The sequence below is a fragment of the Phycodurus eques genome, chromosome 17 (genome assembly GCF_024500275.1).
Source record: "Phycodurus eques isolate BA_2022a chromosome 17, UOR_Pequ_1.1, whole genome shotgun sequence".
Classification (NCBI taxonomy): Eukaryota; Metazoa; Chordata; class Actinopteri; order Syngnathiformes; family Syngnathidae; genus Phycodurus; species Phycodurus eques.
In genome coordinates this window covers 5,267,919-5,293,668 of record NC_084541.1, presented here as the reverse complement: position 1 = coordinate 5,293,668, position 25,750 = coordinate 5,267,919, and the positions used below count along the sequence as shown (strand labels likewise).

Here is a 25,750-nt window from a genome sequence, read left to right as displayed (position 1 = left end):
CGTTTCCGGTGAGGGTTGGACTCCACCAAGGCTGCCCTTTGTCACCGATTGTCATCTGCTTTTTGCAGATGATGTGGTTCTGTTGGCTTCATCAAGCCGTGATCTACAACTCTCACTGGAGCGTTCGCAGCTGAGTGTGAAGCGGCTGGGATGAGAATCAGCACCTCCAAATCTGAGACCATGGTCCTCAGCCGGAAAAGGGTGGAGTGCCCTCTCCGGGAGGGGGATGAGATTCTGCCCCAAGTGGCGGAGTTCAAATATCTTGGGTTCTTTTTCACGAGTGAGGGAAGAATGGAACAGGAGATCGACAGGCGTGTCAGTGCAGTGTCTGCAGTGATGCAGACTTTGTATTGGTCCGTTGTGGTGATGAAGGAGCAAGGCCAAAAGGCGAAGCTCTCTATTTACCGGTCGATCTACGTTCCTAGCCTCACCTATGGTCACAAGCTGTGGGTTGTGACTGAAAGAACAAGATCCCGTATACAACCGTACGAAATGAGTATCCTCCGCAGGGTGTTCGGGCTCTCCTTTAGAGATCGGGTGAGAAGCTTGGTCATCTGGGAGGGGGCTGAGAGTAGTCTGTTTAGGATGCCTCCTGCACGCCTCCCTGGTGAGGTGTTACGGGAACGTCCCACTGGGAGACCCCAGGAACCACCCAGGCCACTGTTGCGTATATAGGTTAAATAAAAATGTAATTCATTTCAGGGGAAAGAATGAGCTGGAAGCGACGCCTGCGTAACTTCCGGTATATCGTAATTTTAAATTACAGCGTTATAAATCAAGCTATTTGATATATAAGAGGGGCACCACGTCGGTTTTTATGTGGATAAAATTTAAGAGAAGTGATGAGAAACCTTTTTATCAGTCTCATAATCTGAAGGTTGCTACAACTTTGATAAGAGTTCTCGACGTTCCAGAGGTTTTTTTCCAAACCCAAACACATGCAACAATGCAGGTAGTGAATTTTATGGAAAATTTAATTATTTAACATGGGGAAAGAACAGAGAAAAACACAAAGCAAACAAAGTACAGACGAACATTGGCAAAAGAAACTGAGTTGTGATGCGAGATTGGCAGAATGAGCGTGTAGTGAATGCATACAGCTGGGGATTCCTGTTCTCATTCATTTAAACCCAAACATACACTAATCTGTACTTTTAGTAGACCGCAATGTTGAATGTGGCGTGTCTTGAACACATTTGAGGCAGGCGGGTCAAGCTTCCGAGTGTTCGGCCGGCCCGGCCCGCACCGGGAGCAGGTGGATTTGATGGAAAGGAAGAAGAAAAAGGAAAAAGAGGGACCAAAAAGTTCCCAGGCAGGACGTCTCTCGGGTTTCTCTGCTCGCCAGACGTTCAGAGCGGGCGCGTTGTGTCCGCTTCCGTCCCCTCGGAGGGAGTTCAGGCCCCCAAACAGGGTAGCTTGGAGCGACTTCAGAGCATTGCAGGATGCTCTGAAGTCGGGGATGCTCCGATGTGTCCTCGTCACCTCGTGGTGAGGTGGGTGTCCTGCCTAGGCCAGTCGTCGGCAAATTGGTCGAGTGAGACAAAAGCTGCTCAGAGAGCATAGCTCCGGCCTTTTTATGACCGAAGCAAGCCAGGAGGGGGGTGCTTTACCCCCTCCCACCTTCCTTACCAACCACCTTCGGGACCAAAAGGGGAGCTGGACCTCCTCTGAGTGTTAATTTCCCATTTTGGTATTATTCTGTGGTTTAAAACCAGTGGAATAAAATATTAATTATTGGATTTAAGATCAACCAGTTCAGGGTGTACCCCGCCTCCTGTCCGATGATAGCTGGGATAGGCTCCAGCATGCCCGTGACCCTTGTGAGGATAAGCGGCTCAGAAAATGGATGGATGGATGGATGGATTTAAGATAACAAGACGAGTGCATCACCTTGCATTGTTACACACCCATCCTCTTTAATCCCTGTCACGAATGTTTCAAATGTTATGTAATTGTTGAGAACACTAATGTTTTCAATGTGGCATTTGCATGGTGTGGAGTGAAACATTTCATCTGGTTCAGTTGACAACAGATTCGACATTAGACATTCAAGTTTGCAGCAATAGAGTCACTATAACTAAGTTCTTAAACTAATAACTCCAGCCAGGTCCGGTTTTCACTGTGGTTCATGAACCTGCGTCTGTTGTGGCGTTTCGTCAACTGTGGGTGTCGCGCGCACACTGTCTATTGTCGGGCTTGACTGGCCAAGTGGCGCGTTACGAAGCGGGGTTGCAATCCTCCGGGCTGGCTTGAAGTTAATTAGCATCCTTGGGCGAACTCGGCACCTTTGGTCTCCGCTTTGAAGCTCAGGGTGCCCGTAATTCACTTAGCGTCAGCATGGCAAAGCAAATGTCTGTGTCTTGCTTTTGATGATTATGGCTAGTGATTCACTTAGCGTCTTTATGCGAAGTTGAAACTTGCCCCTCCATGGTTGTCTGTCTCGGCGGGGACCGGCGGTAGTACGAGGCTGGGGTGCTGGGTGGCATCTTTTCATGGCGTGACCGCTACACCACGCTGGAAGGGTGGCGGAACTTATCCTTGGTCGGTATGGTTCATCACTACCGTAAACCCTGTAATCCTGAATGTTGTGCCGCTTAAGATAGAAGCACCCCATATGTCTTGAATCAAAGCCTTTCTTCTTTGGCTATAGTGTGGGTCCGTTTGGGACTGCTTTTGGGTCCAGACGGGGACCACGGTCCGCCAGTGAGTGACCTCTGTTTTAAACCATGTCGCCACAATCGAGCAAGCCAGAGCAAGGTATTTAGCTCCTTACCATACTAGCTAGTTACATCATGGACTAACGAACATAATAAATTGTTAGCTTTCCCTAAAATGTTCCCAATTGTTTGCATCTACGGAGCCAAAGCCAGCTCGCTGCATCGTGAGCAGGGTGCCGGGTGTTAATCACAACAATGAAAATTTATCGAGTCTGGAAAAAAAGGCTTGTGTCCATTGTATTTATGGAACGCTAAACCACCCTACTCTTCCTCTGATTGACTAGCACCAAAACAGAACTCTACTTATAGTGGATAATGATTCGCTGAAGCACTTTAGCAACACACATACACATATGTAGATAAGAAATGCTGTGCGTCTCTGGATGCAGATTCACCATGCTTTATCCCTGATAATTTTTTGTGCATCTCAGAGGCAGGATGCACATCAACCGAGATCTCTGGTCAAGTCACGTAAATTATATCGTGCCACTTCCCAACTGACATTATCTCAATGAGCCACGCTCCTTGCAAATTAAAGAAAACTAACTTAACTCCACATGAGCAAGCACTATAAGGCAAGCAAACTCACTCCTTGAAAACATGAGGACAACATGACTAAGACTCTGTGTGAGGCAGCCTCAATTATTTGGGTTGGTATGGAGCGACAGAGGAGCGGGACAGAGTGCAGAGAGAGAAACAGAAGAGGGAGAGAGAGGTTAGAGGGATGACAAATGTATGTGTATAACGGTAACTATAGGAACAATAATAATATTATGGTAATTAGCAGTAATGATAGAGGTACAACTTTAACATAAGTAATGGTATTACCACTACTAAAATAATAATAGCAAATGTAATGGTGTTGCTTTTGTTAGCCACACCTTTGGAAGCAGATGCAAAATAGGAAAGAAAAGAGGAAAGAGACAGATGAGAAATATACACCAGATGGGGATGAGAGAACAGTATGAACAGTAAATAAAATCGAACACGTAAACGGGTAGAGATAATTTCGAGGTTATCACAATAGTATAATAATAATATTATTTTCCAGTAATATCGTACCGCAAGTTCCTCAGCAAATTCTACCCCTAATCATTCATCAGTGATATGTGTTGAACTTAGATACAATACTCACTGCTTGAGTTATGTACATAAAAGTGTACATGAAAAACATGAATCAGAAAATTGCCACACACAATTTATTACAATGCAAGCTGAACCATTTCTTGCAGATCCTCTGACAGTTATTCCTACTATATAAACAGGAGTCACATTAGTGGTGTGCACTAAAACTATTAAATGCGCACCCAATTTGATTGTATCAGTGCATTTTTGTGCACCACACAGCATTTTCTTTTTGGGGGCAGAGCGCAGCAGTAGACGTGGCTCGAGTATCATGTTGTCATTCATGAACAACTCGTTCAAACAATCCAATCTATTGAGTGAACCTACTGAAAAGAAGCACTGCATGAATTGATTCTTTCCTTCCTCAGTTTAGTTGCGCTCAGCTGCGAGTCTGTGGTGCACAAGAAAGTTCCCTGCAAAGCTCAAAAAACATTAACAGCGTACAATAGTGGCTCCGTTGTCATCTCCCAGCTGCAGCTGGACAACCTGGTTTTGCAGTATATTGTTGGAGACCTGCAGCCTTTGAGGAAAGTGGACACCCGAGCTTTCATAAAATTTATTAAAGGGTTGAAACCATCCAAAAAAGTGCCCTCAAGAAAGTACAGACACAGCTAAACAAGAAATTTGAAGACAGCATACAGTGGGTACGGAAAGTTTTAAGACCCCCTTAAATTTTTCACTCTTTGTTATATTGCAGAAATTTGTTAAAATAATTTAAGTTAATCTTTTTCCTCATTAATATATACACAGCACCCCATATTGACAGAAAAAAACGTAATTATTTTATTAAAAAGTAAAAACTGAAATATCACACAGCAATAAGTATTCAGACCCAGACTCATGTATTTAACTCGGGTGCCGTCCATTTCTTCTGATCATCCTTGAGATGGTTCTACACCTTCATTGGAGTCCAGCTGTGTTAGATTATACTCATTGGACTTGATTAGGAAAGCCACACTCCTGTCTATATGAGACCTTCCAGCTCAAAGTACATGTCAGAGCAAATGAGAATCATGAGGTCAAAGGAACTGCCTGAAGAGCTCAGAGACAGATTTGTGGCAAGGCACAGATCTGGCCAAGATTACAAAAAATATTTCTGCTGCATTTAAGGTTCCTAAAACCACAGTGACCACCATAATCCTTAAATGGAAGACGTTTGGGACGACCAGAACCCCTCCTTGAGCTGGCCGTCCGGCCAAACTGAGCAATCGGGGGAGAAGAGCCTTGGTGAGAGAGGTAAAGAAGAGCCCAAAGATCACTGTGGCTGAGCTCCAGAGATGCAGTCGGGAGATGGGAGAAAGTCAACCATCTAGAAAGTCAACCATCACTGCAGCCCTCCACCACGCGGGGCTTTATGGCAGAGTGGTCCGACTGAAGCCTCTCCTCAGTGCAAGACAAAAAAAAAAAAACACCTGAAGGACTCCAAGATGGTGAGAAATAAGATCCTCTGGTCTGATGAGACCAAGATAGAAATTGTTGGCCTTAATTCTAAGTGACGTGTGGAGAAAACCAGGCACTGCTCATCACCTGTCCAATACAGTCCCAACAGTGAAGCATGGTGGTGGCAGCATCATGCTGTGGGTGTGTTTTTCAGCTGCAGGGACAGCAACCAGTCTGGTTACAATCGAAGAAAAGATGAATGTGGCCAAGTACAGGGTTATCCTGGACAAAAACCTTCTCCAGAGTGCTCAGAACCTCAGACTGGGCCGAAGGTTCACCTTCAAAAAAGACAATGACCCTAAGCACACAGCTAAAATACCGAAGGAGTGACTTCAGAACAACTTTGTTGAGCATCTCTGGAAAGACCTGAAAATGGCTGCCCACCAACGTTCACCATCCAACCTGACAGAACTGGAGAGGATCTACATGGAGGAATGGCATATGAGCTCCAAATCCAGGTGTGAAAAACTTGTAAATCCTTCCCAAAAAGACTCATGGCTGTATTAGCGCAAAAGGGTGCTTCTACTAAATACTGAGCAAAGGGTCTGAATACTTATGGCTGTGTGATATTTCTGTTTTTCTTTTTTAATAACTCAGCAAAAACTGCTGCGTTTTTTTTTTGTCAATATGGGTTTCTGTGTGTACATTAATGAGGAAAAAATGAACTTCAATTATTTTAATAAATGGGTGCAATATAACAAAGAGTGACAGATTTAAGGGGGTCTGAAAACTTTCCGTACCCACTGTATGCGAACCTAAGACTGAACTCTCTGATGCCGATGCTGTATGCACAACAGCAGATTGCTGGTCAGCTGTGAACAAAGGGCATCACTATCCACTGGCTAAACAAAAAACAGATGTTTCTAAAAGACACTATGAAGTTCTGGTATGTTGGTGGATTAAAGGAGCACATGCAAATGATGTGTTGGCAAAATTTTTATCAGGTGTTAACAAAGAATTCAAAATAAACAAGGTTGCATGTTCAGTAATACAACCCCAATTCCCACTCTGCAAGTACCTAGTGCCCTTATTCGATGCAGAGGCTTTTCTGTGCAAATGCTATTTCCTTATTGATAACAACTTGGACCATTTTTCTACCACTACAGAGTGCAATTGGCTATCAAGCTATGCCTACAACCCAATAAAATACATCTTCCCTGAAGTGCATCTTCCTGCCCTGTGCCAGCCCGCCAGCGGCTAGTTAGCTGGCCGCGGTCCGGCACACTGGGGCCTGTGTGCTAGCTTGTACGCTAACAAGCAAAATGGCTAGCAAGCTAACGAGGCAGTGAGCTCGCTAGTACGGAGTCGACTCATCCAATAAGTCGCTGCCTCACTTGATTTTGTGTCGCTTGTGCGTCCACATAACAGCAACGGATCAGGGAAAGTCCCCCAAAACGTATAAACTTGCTTCTAAATACAACCCCAATTCCAATGAAGTTGGGACATTGTGTTAAAAATAAATAAAAACAGAATACAATGACTTGCAAATCATGTTCAACCTATATTTAATTGAATACACTACAAAGACAAGATATTTAATGTTCAAACTGATCAACTTTATTGCTTTCAGCAAATAATCATGAACTTAAGAATTTTATGGCTGCAATACGTTCCAAAAAAGCTCGGACAGGTGGCAAAAAAGACTGAGAAAGTTGAGGATTACTCATCAAACACCTGTTTGGAACATCCCACAGGTGAACAGGCTAATTGGGAACAGGTGGGTGCCATGATTGGGTATAAAAGGAGCTTCCCTGAATTGCTCAGTCATTCACAAGCTAAGATGGGGCAAGGTTCACCTCTTTGTGAACAAGTGCGTGAGAAAATAGTCGAACATTTTAAGGACAATGTTCCTCAACGTACTATTGCAAGGAATTTAGGGATTTCATCATCTACGGTCCATAATATCATCAAAAAGGTTCAGAGAATCTGGAGAGATAACTGCATGTAAGCAACAAGGCCAAACCAACATTGAATGCCCGTGACCTGCATCAAAAACCGACATCAATGTGTTAAGGATATCACCACATGGGCTCAGGAACCCTTTCCTTCAGAAAACCAATGTTAGTAAATACAGTTCGGCGCTATATCCATACGTGCAACTTGAAACTCTACTATGCATAGCAAAAGCCATTTATCAACAACACCCAGAAACGACGCCCGCTTCTCTGGGCCAGAGCTCATCTAAGATGGACTGATGCAAAGTGGAAAAGTGATCTGTGGTCCGACGAGTCCACATTTAAAATTGTTTTTGGAAATTGTGGACGTCGTGTCCTCCGGGCCAAAGAGCAAAAGAACCATCCGGACTGTTATGGACGCAAAGTTCAAAACCCAGCATTTTTGTGATGGTATGGGGCTGTGTTAGTGCCAATGGCATGGGTAACCATTAATGCTGAAAGGTACATACAGGTTTTGGAGAAACATATGCTGCCATCTAAACAAAGTCTTTTTCATGGACGCCCCTGCTTATTTCAGCAAGACAATGCCAAACCACATTCTGCACGTGTGACAACAGCATGGCTTCGAACTAAACGAGTACGGGTACTAGACTGGTCTGCCTGCAGTCCAGACATATCTACCATTGAAAATTTGTGGCGCATTATGAAGCGTAAAATACAACAACGGAGACCCCGGACTGTTGAACACCTGAAGCCGTACATCAAGCAAGAATTAGAAAGAATTCCACCTACAAAGCTTCAACAGTGTCCTCAGTTCCCAAACCTTTATTGAATGTTGTTAAAAGAAAAGGTGATGTAACACAGTGGTAAACATGACCCTGTCCCAGCGTTTTTGGAACGTGTTGCAGCCATAAAATTCCAAGTTAATGATTATTTGGTAAAAACAATAAAGTTTATCAGTTTGAACATTAAATATCTTGTTTTTGTAGTGTATTCAATTAAATACAGCTGGAACATGATTTGCAAACCATTGTATTCTGTTTTTATTTATGTTTAACACAAGTCACAACGGCGGCACGGTGGGCGACTGGTTAGAGCGTCAGCCTCACAGTTCTGAGGACCCGGGTTCAATCCCCGGCCCCGCCTGTGTGGAGTTTGCATGTTCTCCCCGTGCCTGCGTGGGTTTTCTCCGAGCACTCCAGTTTCCTCCCATATCCCAAAAACAAGCATTAATTGTAGACTCTAAATTGCCCGTAGGTGTGAATGTGAGTGCGGATGGTTGTTTGTTTCTATGTGCCCTGCGATTGGCTGGCAACCAGTTCAGGATGTACCCCGCCTCCTGCCCGATGACAGCTGGGATAGGCTCCAGCACGCCCGCGACCCTAGTGAGGAGAAGCGGCTCAGAAAATGGATGGATGGACAACGTCCCAACTTTGTTTGGAATTGGGGTTGTAGAACGCTGACAATACTGCAAATTTTGTCAAGACGTTCAACTGTTTTGGGATCAATGTTGCAGTTGATACTAACGCGATAGTTGTCCATTTTGATGAAACTAAAGTGAAGATGAAAATGAACTAAAGTCAGCTTTTGACAGCTCAGATGAAGATGACCAGATGGAGCTTGAGTCTCTTTAAGGTCTGGATCATCCCTCTTTCCCCCCTCATAGAAGGTGTGCCACTCGTACCTTGAACCTTATGGCCAAAGACCTAAAAAAAAATAACAGATCCATGCTACAAAGCAATGTCGAGAGCTGTTTTTTCAAAAGCACCTGCTCTGTGGAACCAGGTTAAGCGAAGTCCAAAGGCTTCTAATACTGTCAAGGAAAATACTGTGGGATTGGCTTTGTTGGGCCAAATGACACAAGATGGAACTCTTTATTTCTTGCCATGGAGCAGCTGTCTCGCAGAGCAACACTAACTTCCAAGGCGGAAATTAATGTGGATGAGGTCACAGCTGCAATTGATGCCTCTCCCCTACACGACGAGCTGATTCTGCACACTGTGAGTGATGAGGCTGGCTTTGGTTGATTCTCTCCACATGCTGTAAACTTCATACACAAGTTTGTGGATGTCATGAGGCGTTTAGCATTTGCAGTAAACGTCCTCAAATCAGAGAAAAACATCTTTATTGGCTACCTGACTCCAACCATTGTCCAATTGCAATGTCTTATGAAAGACCTGTTGGATGAGAGCATGAAGCACACTGCTGCAGTGGGTTTCATTGCATGCCGCCCCCTCGTAGAGACCATCTTGCACTCACTGAGCACAAGGCTGGCAGGTCTTCTGGAGAAGAGGGAGCACATACTCTCCACTGTGCTGTTTCCAAAATTCAAGTTAGACTGGGTTCAAGATGAGGAGAAACATGTCCAGTACAGATATATGCTGAAAAGACCATTTCAAACCCTCAACTCTGATGGCTCAGCCGCCAAACACTCAAGTCAAGCCCAACCCGGTGGCGAAAGTGACAAGAAGAGATCCAGCAGTTTCATTCCTCAGATTTAATACAAAACCTCAAGTTCTTCAAAAAGCTGGTGGACACCTATTTGGATGCCTCAACCACAGATGGGTTTGATGAATACATGCATCTTTCAAAGCTCAGAAGGCTGCTCATATAATACAACACTGCAGTGCCCTCAAGCGCTCCAGTTGCGAGGCTCTTCAGCATCAGTGGTCAAATATTCAGGTAGGGATGAACTGTGATTATATTCCATAGTTAATATAATTAGTTAATAATTACAGTAAATACCCAGCCTCAGTCATTGTTCTGTCTTGGTGATATTATCCTAATCGTTATGCAGCTAATAGTAATTTTGGTCTTCAATATAAAAATTGGGTCAAATTACACAAATTATAGTGATTTGAGTACACAATTCCTGTAATACTGTTACTGTAATACTGTAATACTGTATTCCTGTTACAATTTGTTCCATAATATTCATGATGTTAACATTTCTTGTTCCATCTCTTTCAGGCCGTGGAGAAACCGGCTGTGAGATGCCAACTTTGAGAAGCAGCTGTTCTTTAACGCCAACAAAAAGATTTAAGGTATATTGCTGTTATTAGGCTATAGAGGTGCAGTCTATTGCCAATGGAGATCAGTATATTAGTGTGCAAATGTCAACTGCATAAAAATACAGTATATATATTTTTTACAGGAAGGAAGAAACAGCAGATCCACCAGGGAGTCGGGTTGGGCATCGAGATTTCAAATTTCAAAATCCCTAAAGTCCGCCGACCCAGAAGAAGAAAGTGGCAAAAACCAACAAAGAAGAACACGCACGAAGACGTGCTTGTGCCCAACGGCGGCGGCGAGCAAAAGTCTTAACTTTGTTAAAACAAATGACCAGTCACCTCAGTGCAACACTTGGAAAAAGATTATATTGTGCAAAGTTGACCCAAGTTCCAGATGTTTGCTTTTTCTTTGGGCAAAAAAAAATCAGGAAAAAAACATTTGCCAAAAAGATAGAAAGTGTCTTTATGAAAAGATATTGTTGAAATGTTTATTATAAATATTGCACTTTGAGGTACATCCTTAGTTTCCAACCTCAGCCTGGTTCCTACCTCTGTTTGTGTTTGCACAATAAGGACAACAGTCCCTGTTTTTGTTTTGTTTTTTTACCTTAATAAAATAAAAATTAAAAATCATTAAAAAAAAATAAACATTCAAGCAACTAGGTTTTTGTCATGTTTTTGAGACGATTATAGTTGACTGAATGGTTTGTAATAATAGGGAGATGCCAGTATTTTGAGGGGGTATGAACTAGTTCATTTTTGGAATGATGAACTTAGTTCAAAATTTTGAATTATGAAGTATAAACTGAACTACTTCATTTTCCGAATGGTGAACTGAACTTTGAATTATAGACACAGGGTGTTTGAAAAGTAACTCCCTATTTTAAAATACTTATAATTTATTCATATGTTGTAATATTTTTCTAAATTTTTTTGTGTATGTTCCATGATTAAAGGAGCAAGTCTATTCTATCAAAGCAACGACTTTGCAAGAACTTGAAGGGCAAATACGAGAAGTTATGTCTTCCATCCCACAAGAGTTCCTTGTGAAATCAGTTAAACTGGTGGCTAATGCTGGCGCCCATATCGAATTTAAAATAAAACTCCATGCAATACACGTTCATCTCATGTTCATTTCTTGTCAGAATTATAGTTCAGAAATAAATTACAAGTAAAAATAGGGAGTTACTTTTCAATCACCCGGTATGTATGTGTGTGTGCTCAAAGAAAAAACAAAATGCACTGTGTGGAATAAACTAAAGTATATTGCAATATAGGGATGGTGATCCTGCTTGGCCCTACGCCTATCGCACCTCCTCCGGTTCTCATGAGGGGCAGTGCATGGCAGTGGCGCCCACTTCCTTTAGTCAGGCCAACAGATAATAGTTGGTGATGTCTTTTGAACACTGCCTAAAATCCTCCCAACTAAATCCGATGTCAGATCATTACACAGTCACCGTTTGCAATTCTTGCACATTCAGTTTATTTTTACATATTATGAAGGCATCCGCACAATTGGTGAAGCTTGAATACAATGTCTATTCCCAGTTCACATCATGTCACCTTTCATGTCACATGTGTATCGAGTGTCTTCACGCAGGCTTTATCAAATGTGACAAGGGTGCCATGAGATGGCATGCATGAACGCGTCACTAGTGGATCGTTATTAATTATCATCAAGTAGAATTATCAGGCTGAAGCAAGACAAGCCAGCTAATTGCACTCCTACTGTCATGGGAAGTATTTGCTTTATGTTAATGAGTATATAGGAAAACTATATTTAAAAAAATATATATCTAAAGTAGCCTGTAAAAAAAGAAGCATCGTGCAAAATACCCTTCACATACTTGACTAGCTGAAATGGTCCAGTTCAAGTTTTTTTTCCAGATTTCTTTTGATATTTCTACTATTATACTATTGTAGATTTGGCTTGTGGGCGGCACGGTGGCCGACTGGTTAGAGCACGGGTGTCAAATTAATTTTTGTCACGGCCCACATCGTAGTTATGACTTCCCTCGGAGGGCCGCTACAACTGTGAACCCATATAAATGAAAGATTATCTCATATACTGTAATTACATACAGTATACACAACACATTGATGAATAGCCAGTTTTGAAATCAGAACCCTATGAATACATGTTTTTCAACTATTACATTTCTTTTCAAAGGGAGATTGGTAACAAAAAAATGCTTGCAAATATCTCAATGGCATTACACCAGAACACATTAGGAATTTTGATTTGCTTTTGCGGGCCACATAAAATGATGTGTCAGGCCGGAGCTGGCCCCCGGGCCACCAGTTTGACACCTCTGAGTTAGAGCGTCTGCCTAACAGTTCTGAGGACAGGGGTTCAATTCCCGGCCACGCCTGTGTGGAGTTTGCATGTTCTCCCCGTGCCTACGTGGGTTTTCTCCGGGCACTCCGGTTTCCTCCCACATCCCCCCCAAAAAATGCATGGTAGGTTAATTGAAGACTCTAAATTGCCCGTAGGTGTGAATGTGAATGGTTGTTTGTTTAAATGTGCCCTGCGATTGGCTGGCAAACAGTTCAGGGTGTACTCCGCCTCCTGCCCGATGACAGCTGGGATAGACTCCGGCCCTCCCACGACCCTTGTGAGGATAAGCGTCTCAGGAAATGGATAGATGGATGGATAGATTTGGCTTGTTCAACAAACTTCCATTGACATCATTTCTTTTAACCATGAAAAACATTTTGCAGTACTTTGCTTCTACAGCATATGTAATCTGCTAATATGTAATGTGTAATGCCATTCACTGAAAAAGTCCCCGATTCACATTTCTGTAACGCCACAAGATGCCAACAAAATGCCCTACTCCAGAGCCGATAGCCGATGGGCTTGAGCGCGAAAAGCAGCTTGATTCCAGTGGAGGTCCAACAGAGAGGTGAGGCTCCTTGTGGGGTTGATACCAGAAAAAAAAGGGTGGTCCACTTCTCAAGTTGTTGCAAAGGAAGGTCCAGATCAGTATAGGAAGTGGAAGTCAACAGCTGATCAACTGGGAACTGCTCACTGAACGTAAGGTAGGTGTGGACTCCACAGAAGATAAAGATTTGTTTAAAATATATTCATTTAAAAAGAAATGTCCTCTCAATTCCAGTGCAGTTTTGTTCAAAATCAATTAATCTGTAAGCCATTTACTTTTAAGGGTAATGTTGCAAGAAGAGTTATGAATTATAATAAACGGTTTTGGGATCATAGTGCATGGTATATGGTATTTAGGGTTTAAAGTATTAATACAGGGAATAAAACAGTGGAACCTCGATTTACTGGACCCCGAGTTAACAGATATTGGAAGTAACGGACCATCTCGACTGAACATGTGTTCCAAAATCGTTTAGCATTGTCACTAAATTGGCATTGGCAAAGTCTGCTAGTTCCTGTTGTTTATTGGTGCTGTAGCGCAATGTAGGCGGAGAATGGGACACACGTATTTCCGGATCACAGATATACAACATGACTAGCTCCAACCATTGGACGTGCCTCCTGTGCCTACGTGGTGGTGATGTTGAATGTGGCGACATTCAATCAAAGGCTGACATTTGCTGGCCATATTTATTATAGCACACTTCCAGGCCATGCATTGAAGTGGCGGTCCGCCTTCCTCTCCCCTCTCTTGGTGGCTTCACTCGTCCTTGCTCACGACGGGGCTTAACATGGGCTCGGTTTTGGCGAGCTGTGACTGTTTTCAGGTTGCGGCTGGCTCCTGCGTTGGGCCCTGTTGGTAGCTGGGGCCCCCATGCTCTCCAGGGGTGGTGGGGGCGGCGGTGGGGCGCGCTGGGGTGGGGTTATTGGGCGTGGGGGGCCCGTATCCCTCCCTTTGGGACTGGTTGGGGTGCTTCGGTGGGGCTGGGGACCGTCATGGCATCCCCCTTGTTGGGTCCCCCACTGGACGGGCTCACTGGTTTGGTCCCCCCTTGTGGGTGGAGGGGGCCAGGCCCATGCTTCCTCATTGTGCCGGCTTAGCGACTCTGTACACCAGTTGACTAACATGCATGTTATATGGTGTTCATTCAGCTAATAATTTTGATAGACACGCCATCGGCTCTAATTGTGGGACCACTAATAAATACCAACACAGGTTATACTAACATATCAACTCACAGGTTCTTACAGGTGTTTAGACACTCAAAAGAATCCCACCACACCACTCGTCAGTAGCGCTGCCCTGCTCATTTTCCTCATCCTGTCCTGTCCTGCCCCTTTCTGTCCACTCATCTTGTTCTCTTGGTTAGTATTGGATGTTCTCACTGGGTGTCCCCCTATCCACAAATAAGAACGATTTGACTGGTGTAACGTTACTTGTGCTTAAATGTCTAGACTGCCTAACTACTGTTCTGCTGGGTTCTGCGCCCATATTCCCTGTGTCCACTCTGTCCCTCTGTCCACTAAAGCTCCTTTCTGTCCGGATGCATTTTCAATAATCATCAGAATAATATGAATAAATAAATAAGCAGAGGGAGTATTTCAAACTTCCCTGTTGCACAGCAAAACATTTCCAGCACAAAAGGCATACAAAGCCACCATTCTGCAAGGTCATGCAGCTGAACAGGACAGGTTAAAAAAAAAAGAAAAATAAATAAAGACGTGGCGGCCATTACGGCAGGAGTTCTCACATAGAGGTTTCCGCAGAGAGAGAGCAGCATGGTGGCAGTGTTAACTTTCAGAGGAATACAACACACAAGTCTCTGGAGTCTGGAACATGCTATTTTTGGTACAGTAGCTTATTTTTTATTTTTTTTTGGCAAGCCATTCATCTTCGACAACAGATTTGGAAATAGGAAGCACATTCGAATCCAAACACACGACCCATACAAGCAGTGGGTTTTTATAGAAAATTTAATGAAATCTAACAGAGGAATCTACAAGAAACAATACAGAGGGGTCTAACTACAGAACAACGGACAGACAAACATTGGTAAAGGAGGCTGGGTGCGAGCTGGACTGAGGATGTACGGTAAACAATGCATAGAGGTGAGAGTTCCTGTTACCGTTCATTTAAACCCAAATATGCACCAATCTGTACTTCAGTAGACTGCACGCTGGACTTTATATATATATATATATATATATATATATATATATATATATATATATATATATAATATTTACACGGGAAAAATGAAGCGTTCCTTCGGGGTAAGCCAAGGCCAAAGTAACAAACAAAGCATGTCTAACTTGAACCAATTCACTTTCTAAACTCTACATGAAATAAAATGAAACCAACATACTGTACATTTATTAAACTTAACTTCCTACAATCAAAAACAGGAGAAAACAGTTCCAAAGAAAATGGCAGCTTACTCTTATGGCTTTGTGTGTATGTATGGGTGGTTAACAAAATCTCTCAATTCAGGAATAAACACAAAACGCTCACCAACAATGGGATGAAATACTGCAATATTAACTTAACAAACAAACAAAACTATCTTACTAGCGAGGCTTTTCAGTAACAAAAAACCCATGAACTGGGGCAACGAGGATCGACGTGACAGCTGTCCAACAGGGCTTCCGACCAACTGACAGCAGCAGGATTTGAAATTGTTGTCTCCTCACAGCAGCCAATCAGCAGATAACAGACGGTTGGACTCCTGATAGAAGCCAGTCAGCTAGGCCCGTACCAGGAAGTCAATGCGGTGGAAGACCCAAGTTTAACATCACACAAATCAGTGAGTTTAACGTTAATGCAACTTACTAGCATAACGTTAGCCCTTGGGAAGGCTAAGGTTCTATTCATTATGACTACTGTTGAAATTGTGGCCACTTTATTACGATGGTGACAAGTGGAGTATGTGTGCAACTATAATATCACTTCATTCAGGGTACTCGTCATATTCGTCAAGGGACAGTTTTGCTCAGTGATTTAAACACTGTGAGACATATGGCCAGTGTATTTGCATCGTATCTGGAAGTGGCTACATTTTGAGTCAAAGTACTGTTGGTTGAAAAAAAATAGCAAGTGGCAAAGTTTGTCAAAAAAATTATTCAAGTAATATTTGTGTTTCCTATAGAGGTGTTTTAATTTTTCATCTTCATTTTAAGTTAGTTAGTCTGGTCTAATCTCATAAACGCACAGCCACGAACCTACTGTTGTTATTATTGAAAATGCTAGCTAGTTGCACAACAGGCTCCTTATGCCTTTTATTTAATGCCTTGTAGTAGTTTTTTATACTTATAAGAAATGCTAAGAACGCTAAGAAGAAAAAATGCTAAGTTTCAACTGAAATCTATATATATGTGTGTTGTATATATATTTTTTTATTTGTGTTTGAAATTGCCTCACTGAAAAAAATTATATACAAAAAATACACTTAACTGCGGAATGTGAATTTGGGAAAGAAATGTTAATTATGGATGAAAAAAACAATTGGTCGTTCATTTGTTAGTGAAATGATTTTTTTTCTTGTCTATTCATAATTTTAACCAAGCAAAAATATAATTCATCCGAATACTCGATTATTCGATAAAAATTTAGTAGGATACTCAAATACTAAAATATTAGCTGGCTGCAGACCTAGTGTCAAGAATACTCACTTTGTATGATGACAAGAAGGCTTGGCGGAGGAACGTGCTTGAGGAAGAACATCACTCTCACGGGTGACCACTTCTGTGAACAATGATAACTACTTGTGGGTCACAGCGTACTTTTTTGACAAAGAATGGACTCTGTAGTTATTTGCACTTACTGTACGTAAAACAGAGGAACGACACTACATTGAGGCATGCGCTTACCATTTGGTGGATGTTGCAAATGAATGGCGAATAAATTCCGATTAATCGAGATTAATTACAGACAATCTGTAGTTATTTGCACTTACTGTACGTAAAACAGAGGAACGACACTACATTGAGGCATGCGCTTACCATTTGGTGGATGTTGCAAATGAATGGGGAATAAATTCCGATTAATCGAGATTAATTGCAGACAATCGTTTGATTAATTAGTGATTTTTTCTATTGACAGCACTTATAATAAGAAAATATAAAAATAATATGTGCCATAGAGCAAAACAGTATACAACAAAAGCAAAGCAAATTCATTTATATAGCACATTTCATACACAAGGTAACTCAATGTGCTTTACATGATTAAAAGAATTTAAAAACAAAGAAAAAAAAGTACAGTGCAAGAAATATTTAAATGTGGAAATGCTCTAAAAAGCATGAGAAAAAATAGTTTTTTAACGTGGAGTTAAAAAACATTCACACTTGGGGTTGACGACACTTCTGTTGGCAACTTATTCCATTTGTGTGCAGCATAACAGCTAAATGCTGCTTCCCCATGTTTCTTTTGGACTCTGTGCTCCACTGTTTGACCTGAGTCTGTAGATCTCAGAGCCCTACTGGGTTTATATTCCAATAGCATTTCTTTCATGTATTCAGGACCTAAACTATTTAGTCATTTATAGACCAGTAGCAGAACTTTAAAACTGATTCTAAAGATGACTGGGAGCGAGTATAGAGACTTTAGAATTGGAGTAATATGTTCTGACCTCTTTGTTGTGGTCAGAACCCGAGCTGCAGCATTCTGAATGAGCTGCATGATCTTCAATGCTCTTTGAGAGAGTCCAATCAGAAGTCCATCCATCCATCCATCCATTTTCTGAGCCGCTTCTCCTCACTAGGGTCGCGGGCGTGCTGGAGCCTATCCCAGCTGTCATCGGGCAGGAGGCGGGGTACACCCTGAACTGATTGCCAGCCAATCGCAGGGCACATCATTGAAACAGACTACCATTCGCACTCACAGTGGTTAGAGCGTCAGCCTCACAGTTCTGAGGTGTGAGGTTCAATCCCCGTCCCCGCCTGTGTGGAGTTTGCATGTTCTCCCCGTGCCTGCGTGGGTTTTCTCCGGGCACTCCGGTTTCCTCCCACATCCCAAAAACATGCATTAATTGGAGACTCTAAATTGCCCGTAGGCATGACTGTGAGTGCGAAATGTTGTTTGTTTCTATGTGCCCTGCGATTGGCTGGCAACCAGTTCAGGGTGTACCCCGCCTCCTGCCCGATGACAGCTGGGATAGGCTCCAGCACGCCCGCGACCCTAGTGAGGAGAAGCGGCTCAGAAAATGGATGGATGGATAACAAGGCAAGGTAATAGAGTATCAGTCATTTAGACATACTTTTGAATTCCATGAAAGTCTCCGAAAGTTTAACTGGATCTGTACTGTGTTATGATGAAATCCAACAAATTGTTACAGTAAAACAGGCCTCATTGGGTAAACTAAAAATGAGCGCAATAGTACTTTCAAAGTGTGTTGTTTTTAGCCTTCATTTGGACAGGTTTTCTTTTTAGACAGTAGTTGGCCTTCGCAGTCACCTATTCTATTCAGCATTTAGGACACCATGGTAACAGTAAAAAGACTTACAGTAACCTAGCAACAAAATCACTTTCAGCTTAAGGAAAAAAACACTTGTGGTTCAGAGTTGTTATTAGCTGTCCTTCTTTTGACATCATTCTGGGAGCAAAAGACAAAGCATTACAGCTCTTTCCCTACCAAAGCAGAACTTTATATCATCTTGCAGCACTCCCAACGATATGTCATGCAAATTTGTCAGAAATTTGTTCAATACTGTATACAAATCTTCCTATCTGAAAAACAATATAACAATTAGAAGGGTTTCATCTGGTACAAGACAATGCTTCTTAGATAAATTTTATTTTCCTGGATAATGACGGTAAACAACTCCCCTTGAATGAGCAAAACTGTTGGAACATGCAAATGACAAGTGTGCTTTGCTGTCCATGTGTGTCCTGTTATCTTGATTATTTAAAACAAATAGCAAAACAATGTCTAACCTCAGTTTTGAATTTGGCTCTTGTCTGTGGAGACTTAATTTACATTTACAGACGTAACCAACATCAAACCCAGAGAGCTGCCTGTATATGGGTGGGTATCAAGCAATTGTGAAAATGAGAGAAGGTGGAAATCAATTACAACCCCAATTCCAATGAAGTTGGAACATTATGTTAAACATAAATAAAGACTGAATACAATGATTTGCAAATCATGTTCAACCTATATTAAATTGAATACACTACAAAGACAAGATATTTAATGTTCAAACTGATAAACTTTATTGTTTTTAGCAAATAATCATAACTTAGAATTTTATGGTGCAACACGTTCCAAAAAAGCAGGGACAGGTGGCAAAAAAGGCTGAGAAAGTTGAGGAATGCAAACACCTGTTTGGAACATCCCACAGGTGAACAGGCTAATTGGGTGCCATGATTGGGTATAAAAGGAGCTTCCCTGAATTGCTCAGTCATTCACAAGCAAAGATGGGGTGAGGTTCACCTCTTTGTGAACAAGTGCATGAGAAAAAAAGACAACGTTCCTCAACGTACAATTGCAAGGAATTTAGGGATTTCATCATCTATGGTCCATAATATCATCAAAAGGTTCAGAGAATCTGGAGAAATTACTGCATGTAAGCGGCGAGGCCGAAAACCAACAGTGACTGCCCGTGACCTTCGATCCCTCAGCACTGCATCAAAAACCGACATCAATGTGTAAAGGATATCACCACATGGGCTCAGGAACACTTCAGAAAACCAATGTCAGTAAATACAGTTCGGCGCTACATCGTAAATCCAACTTGAAACTCTACTATGCAAAGCAAAAGCCATTTATAAGCAACAACCAGAAACGGCACCGGCTTCTCTGGGCCCGAGCTCATGGATGGACTAATGAAAAGTGGATAAGTGTTCTGTGGTCCGACGAGTCCACACTTCAAATTGTTTTTGGAAATTGTGGACGTCGTGTCCTCCGGGCCAAAGTGAAAAAGAACCATCCGGACTGTTATGGACGCAAAGTTCAAAAGCCAGCATCTGTGATTGTATGGTGCTGTATTAGTGCCAATGGCATGGGTAACTTACTTATCTGTGAAGGTACCATTAATGCTGAAAGGTACATACAGGTTTTGGAAAAACATATGCTGCCATCCAAGAAACATCTTTTTCATGGACGCGCCCGCTTATTTCAGCAAGACAATGCCAAACCACATTCTGCACGTGTTACAACAGCGTGGCTTCATAGTAAAATAGTGCGTGTACTCGACTGACCTGCCTGCAGTCCAGACCTGTCTCCCATTGAAAATGTGTGGCGCATTATGAAGCGTAAAATACGACAACGGAGACCCCGGACTGTTGAACAACTGAAGCTGTACATCAAGCAAGAATGGGAAAGAATTCCACTAACAAAGCTTCAACAATTCGTCTCCTCAGTTCCCAAATGTTTATTGAATGTTGTTAAAAGAAAAGGTGATGTAACACAGTGTTAAACATGACCCTGTCCCAGATGTTTTGGAACGTGTTGTAGCCATAAAATTCCAATATAATGATTATTAGCTAAAAACAATAACTTTATCAGTTTGAACATTAAATATCTTGTCTTTGTAGTGTATTCAATTAAATATAGGTTGAACATGATTTGCAAATTATTGTATTCTGTTTTTATTTATGTTTAACACAACGTTCCAACTTCATTGGAATTGGGGTTGTACAACCATTGCAGAAACATAGACAATAATGAAGAAATGAATGAAGTAAGAAACCGTTGGTATATACAGCAAGAAACAGATGTCAAACGGTTCGACCAAGGAAACAACAGCAGTTGACTTCAGGAACATTTTGAGAGGTGTAAAGACAAACCCTAAAACAACTGTCAGCAGCACCAACAGCTTTCAAAGGGCAAAAATATGATTGCTATTAAGTACTATTGAAGGACATATTGCAGAGGGACATATGTACAGTAGATCTGGCAATGGAAAAATTGACAGTATGTTAGAGATATAAATTATGAAAAAATATGATATTTATAGATTATGGACAAATGTACGGTATTATTTAGATTATGGCTAAGCGCACAGTATGATTTAGACTAAGGACAAAGATACAGTATGAAAGACTAAAGACCAAAGCTAACCAACGCAGCACCCAATGAGTCGCCCGCAAACCTGTTCTAAAAATAGTTCACCAGTGTGATGCTTCTTAACTTTTTTCTGTCACTATTCTCCATCCATTTTCTTTTAGCGCTTATCCTCACTAGGGTCACGGGCTGCTGGAGCCTATCCCAGCTATCTTCGGGCGAGAGGTGGGGTACACCCTGAACTGCTCGCCAGCCAATCGCAGGACACATGGAAACAAACAACCATTCGCACTCACATTCACACCTAAGGGCAATTTAGAGTTTCCAATCAACCTACCATGCATGTTTTTGGGATGTGGGAGGAAACCGGAGTGCCCGGAGAAAACCCACGCAGGCACGGAGAACACGCAAACTCCACACAGGCGGGGACGGGGATTGAACCTCGATCCCAAACTGTGAGGCAGGTGTGCTAAACAGTCGTACACCGTGCCGCTGTGTCACTATTCTAAAAAAAAAAAAACAATTAAAAAGTTTGAAAAAGTGCCACTTAACAGTGCTGCATCTAGCATTTTTTGTTGCTATTTTTAAATTGGTGTAACTTTGGAAATTACAATATATATTTAAAAAAACAGTTGTGTTCTAAGTTCGTATTCAAGCGTGTGACCAAACTGTAGCATTTGTGGAGAGAAGCAAGCAGGCACAACAACATTGAGATGATTTAACCCCCCCAAAAAAATGTTAGCCAAAAGAACGAAAACATATAACTTCCACAGTCAATGGGCGGACAAGTTCTTTCATTTAGTGTGACGAGCCCGTGGACAGCAGCAGTACAAGTGCAGCTAATGGTGTTCATCCGAATAGTGTTTTATGATTTTTCCACAAAAGAAGAACTTTTGACACTACTGCCCTTAAAGACAACGATGAAGGGAGTTGACATCTGTAACGCAGTGAAGGAATTTTTCGGGAGAAAAAGGTACCGTTGAAAAATATTTTATCGGTGACTACAGACGGGGCAGCTGGTATGATCAGCCAACGTACAGGATCCGTTGCTTTACAGTCATGTAAAGGTGACACACAGTTCCCAAAGTTTCTCCATTACCACTGCATCATTGACATGCAGATGTTACGTGCAAAAGTGATCGTTTTTGAGCACATGACTACACACAGAAATCCGATGGCTCAGCAGGGGACGAATTATTATTATTTTTTTCACTTTTGAGAGAAATCAGAGTTCATACAATCCAAAAGCAAAGACATATTGCTACTGGAGGACACTGAGTGGACATTTGACCTTGCATTTTTAACAGACATTACTGTGAAACTGAACCATTTGAACTGTGAACTGCAAGGCAAAGGTAAGACTGATATGATAAGTGCTCTAAATGCATGTAAAGCTCAGATGGACATTTTCTCTGGGGTTTTACAGAGAAAAAAGGTGCTGCACTTTCCTTCTATGCAGATGGTGCTGAAAGACAATGCTTTTGCATCTGAGACTTGAAAAAGTTGTAGAAAAGTACTCTCAAATCATAAACAGACTGCGGCAAGAGTTTGATAACTGGTTTTGTGACCTTTGTCAGCTTGAGCCTTGTGTGTTGTTCATTTCCAACCCTTTCATAAACATGGACACAACATGCTGTACATTGCTGAGCAACTAAGTGCAATGTTCAGCTTGGATGCTGGACAGGTGGAGATTGAAATTGTAACATTGCAAAATGATCTGAACCTCAAAGCCTATCCGCCTGCACCAATCCTTTGGCGTCTTGTAGACGCAGAAAAGTGCAGGGATGTATGTACAGCAGCTGTGAAGGTTACAAGCTTGTTTGGCTCAACCGATCTGTACGAATCTGAATCATGAACTTCGTCAAAAACAAACACAGAACACACCTCACTGATGGATACCTGCAGAAGTCACTCAGAGTTGCAGTGTCAAGTTACACCACACTGGTAGCCAACATGCAATGCCACGCTTCCCAATAACAGACAAAGAAACAGAGATGTTCTCAGTGGCAGCATGACTGTGCCATGGCAAAATTCCATTCAAATATTGAAAAATTGTTAAAATTGCTTCAGATTTGAGAGTTAAAAACACTGATGACTTAAAAATGTGAAAGAAGATCTTTGTACGTTACCTAATTTTAAAAACATTTGTACAAAATATGTCATCTGCCTCACAGTTCTGGGGACTGGGGTTCAAATCCCGGCCCCACCTGTGTGAAGTTCTTCCCGTGTTTGGGTAGGTTTTCTCCGGGCACTCCGGTTTCCTCCCATATCCCAAAACATGCGTGGTAGGTTGATTGAAGACTCTAAATTACCCGTAGGTGTGAATGTGAGTGCGAATGGTTGTTTGTTTCTATATGCCCTGCGATTGGCTGGCGACTGGTTCAGGGCTGTACCCCGCCTCCCACCCGAAGATAGCTGGGATAGGCTCCAGCACGCCCGCGACCCTAGTGACGATAAGCGGTAAAGAAAATGGATGGATGGATGGTGCAATGTAGTTCATGACTCGTAAACAACTTGCTAGTGGCGATGAAAATGTGACATTGTGATTTCCTACACTTGCAGAGAAAAAGTGTTGACTATTGATATTTATCTGATTCCTAAATCATTGTTAATAAATACTGTGAGAAATCATTACCATGATCATTGTTAAAGAAAAAGAAGACGATTTTATTGTCGTGAACACATGCACACAAAATGTTCCCTCTGCATTCAATCCATCACAGTTGTTGACACAGCAAACACACACTGGAGCAGAGGGCTACTTAACTGTCTGGGGAGCAGTTCTGGGTATCAGTGTTTGCTCAAGGACACCACAACTCAGGAAATATTGGGGATAGAATGTCCATTACCGCATGCTCACAAACAGGTAGAAATCTGATATCTGTATCTCCATCAATTTCCACTTCTCATACACGGTTGTGATGGAGGGGAGTGGAATCTTTATAAGATACATGCAAATCAGTTGCCTTTCGGCGAAATTCAACGTTTTGAACTCAATATAGGCCATTTACGTGAATCCTCTAGATCCGATGAGTTTTTCCTTGGTGGGGGGAGGGGGGGGGGTCGCCATTGCTGACGTCATAGGCTGTCGCAGGGCACAAACAAACAACCATTCGCAGTCACATTCACACCTACGGGCAATTTAGAGTCTCCAATTCATGCATGTTTTTGGGATGTGGGAGGAAACTGGAGTGCCCGGAGAAAACCCACGCAGGCACAGGGAGAACATGCAAACTCCACACAGGCGGGGCCTGGGATTCAACCCCGGTCCTCAGAACTGTGAGGCAGATGCTCTAAGCAGTCGGCCACCGTGCCCCTGAATTAACAATTACTGCATAACAAGGACATGGACATGGATAAAAATAGCATGTATGGATGAATGAAAGCATGATAAAGTAATTGATACATTTCTCTATGGCTGGTCTGGAGACACTGGTCTTTTTCATGTGAAACTAAATTTCATAGACCATATCAGTAAAAGTCAATTTTCTAATGCAAATATCCTTCTTCCTTTCCTTTTTACAGGCTTTCATACATTTGTCACAGAGGGAGAGCATCTGGAACTGGTTGCCATCACCAAAGATCAGTCCGGATCATATGAGTGCATTGCTTCAAATGGCATATCAGCCCCTGATGTCAGGACAATGCAGGTCGCAGTCAACTGTAAGGATTAAACAATCACTTTATCCAACAACAATTAGGGTGGTGGGTGGTAGTGACATACAAAAGGTGCATGAATTCTTTGTGCCTTACAGATTTTCTCTTCTCATGTACAATTAGTACATACTTTGAAATTTGTTGGGTCAGCTTCATCGATATACAATATTATAGGGGTTTTGTAATCATGAGGACCTCTTTGAATCACATTGACATGTATCCTTGTTCATTGTCCACCACCACCAGACAAATAAAAAAAAGGTCATCATGCCAAATTTTTAAATTTACATTTACGTTATTTTACATTTGATTTGAATGAAAAAAGGGTTTATCTATCCAGCGGTGATTGGCACTGCACAGCAACTGCCACTGAACCACTCATCAGTATCACTGCGTGGTTTAACATTGGGTTAGGATTGTCAGGGTGTCGGACCGCCTACCCTTTCTACACAGAAAAACATAACTTGTATATTTTAATGTTTATATACAGTATGTCTAGAATGTAATAAATAGTTATTGTTAAATATCTTTAACTGCACTGCATAAATCTGATATCTGAAATATGGTGGAGCGACAAAAAACTATTCTGTACTGTAGTTCATGACAATAAAAGGTGATTCTTCTTCTTAACATTTTTTTCATTCATTTTTAGATCCTCCCTTAATTTCGAAGGCAAGGGGTACAGGTACTGCAGTTGGACAAAAAGGAGTCCTTCAATGTGAAGCCTCTGCTGTCCCTCGAGCAGATTTTGAATGGTACAAAGAGGATCGTAGGCAAGTTTCTCCTTGAAACTCTATGGAATACTGTACATTGATGCACAAACACATCAATTCCGAGTGTATGAGCTTGTGACTCTACTTAAACACACTTTGTATCCTGTTTAAAATTAAAATGCATTTTCCTCAGATTAAAAATTCTCAACAGGTATTTGATCCATGAATAGTGAATGTTGCCGTTCAGCTCCTTGTTAAAGATGCACTGAGGTATTGAACAGCTGAACTTTCATTGAAAAAAATTA

The 25,750-nt window shown here is 41.9% G+C and overlaps 1 protein-coding gene across 2 annotated transcripts in view; it reads left to right on the top strand.

Moving 5' to 3' along the window:
- opcml (opioid binding protein/cell adhesion molecule-like) overlaps nt 1–25,750 on the top strand; it is a 263,748-nt gene that overhangs the window by 226,327 nt on the left and 11,671 nt on the right. For both annotated transcript variants that reach the window (XM_061703111.1, XM_061703112.1), the window contains exons 4-5: nt 24,601–24,738; nt 25,385–25,505. In XM_061703111.1, coding sequence (XP_061559095.1) covers nt 24,601–24,738; nt 25,385–25,505 — 259 coding nt within the window. The remainder of the gene's footprint in view (nt 1–24,600; nt 24,739–25,384; nt 25,506–25,750) is intronic.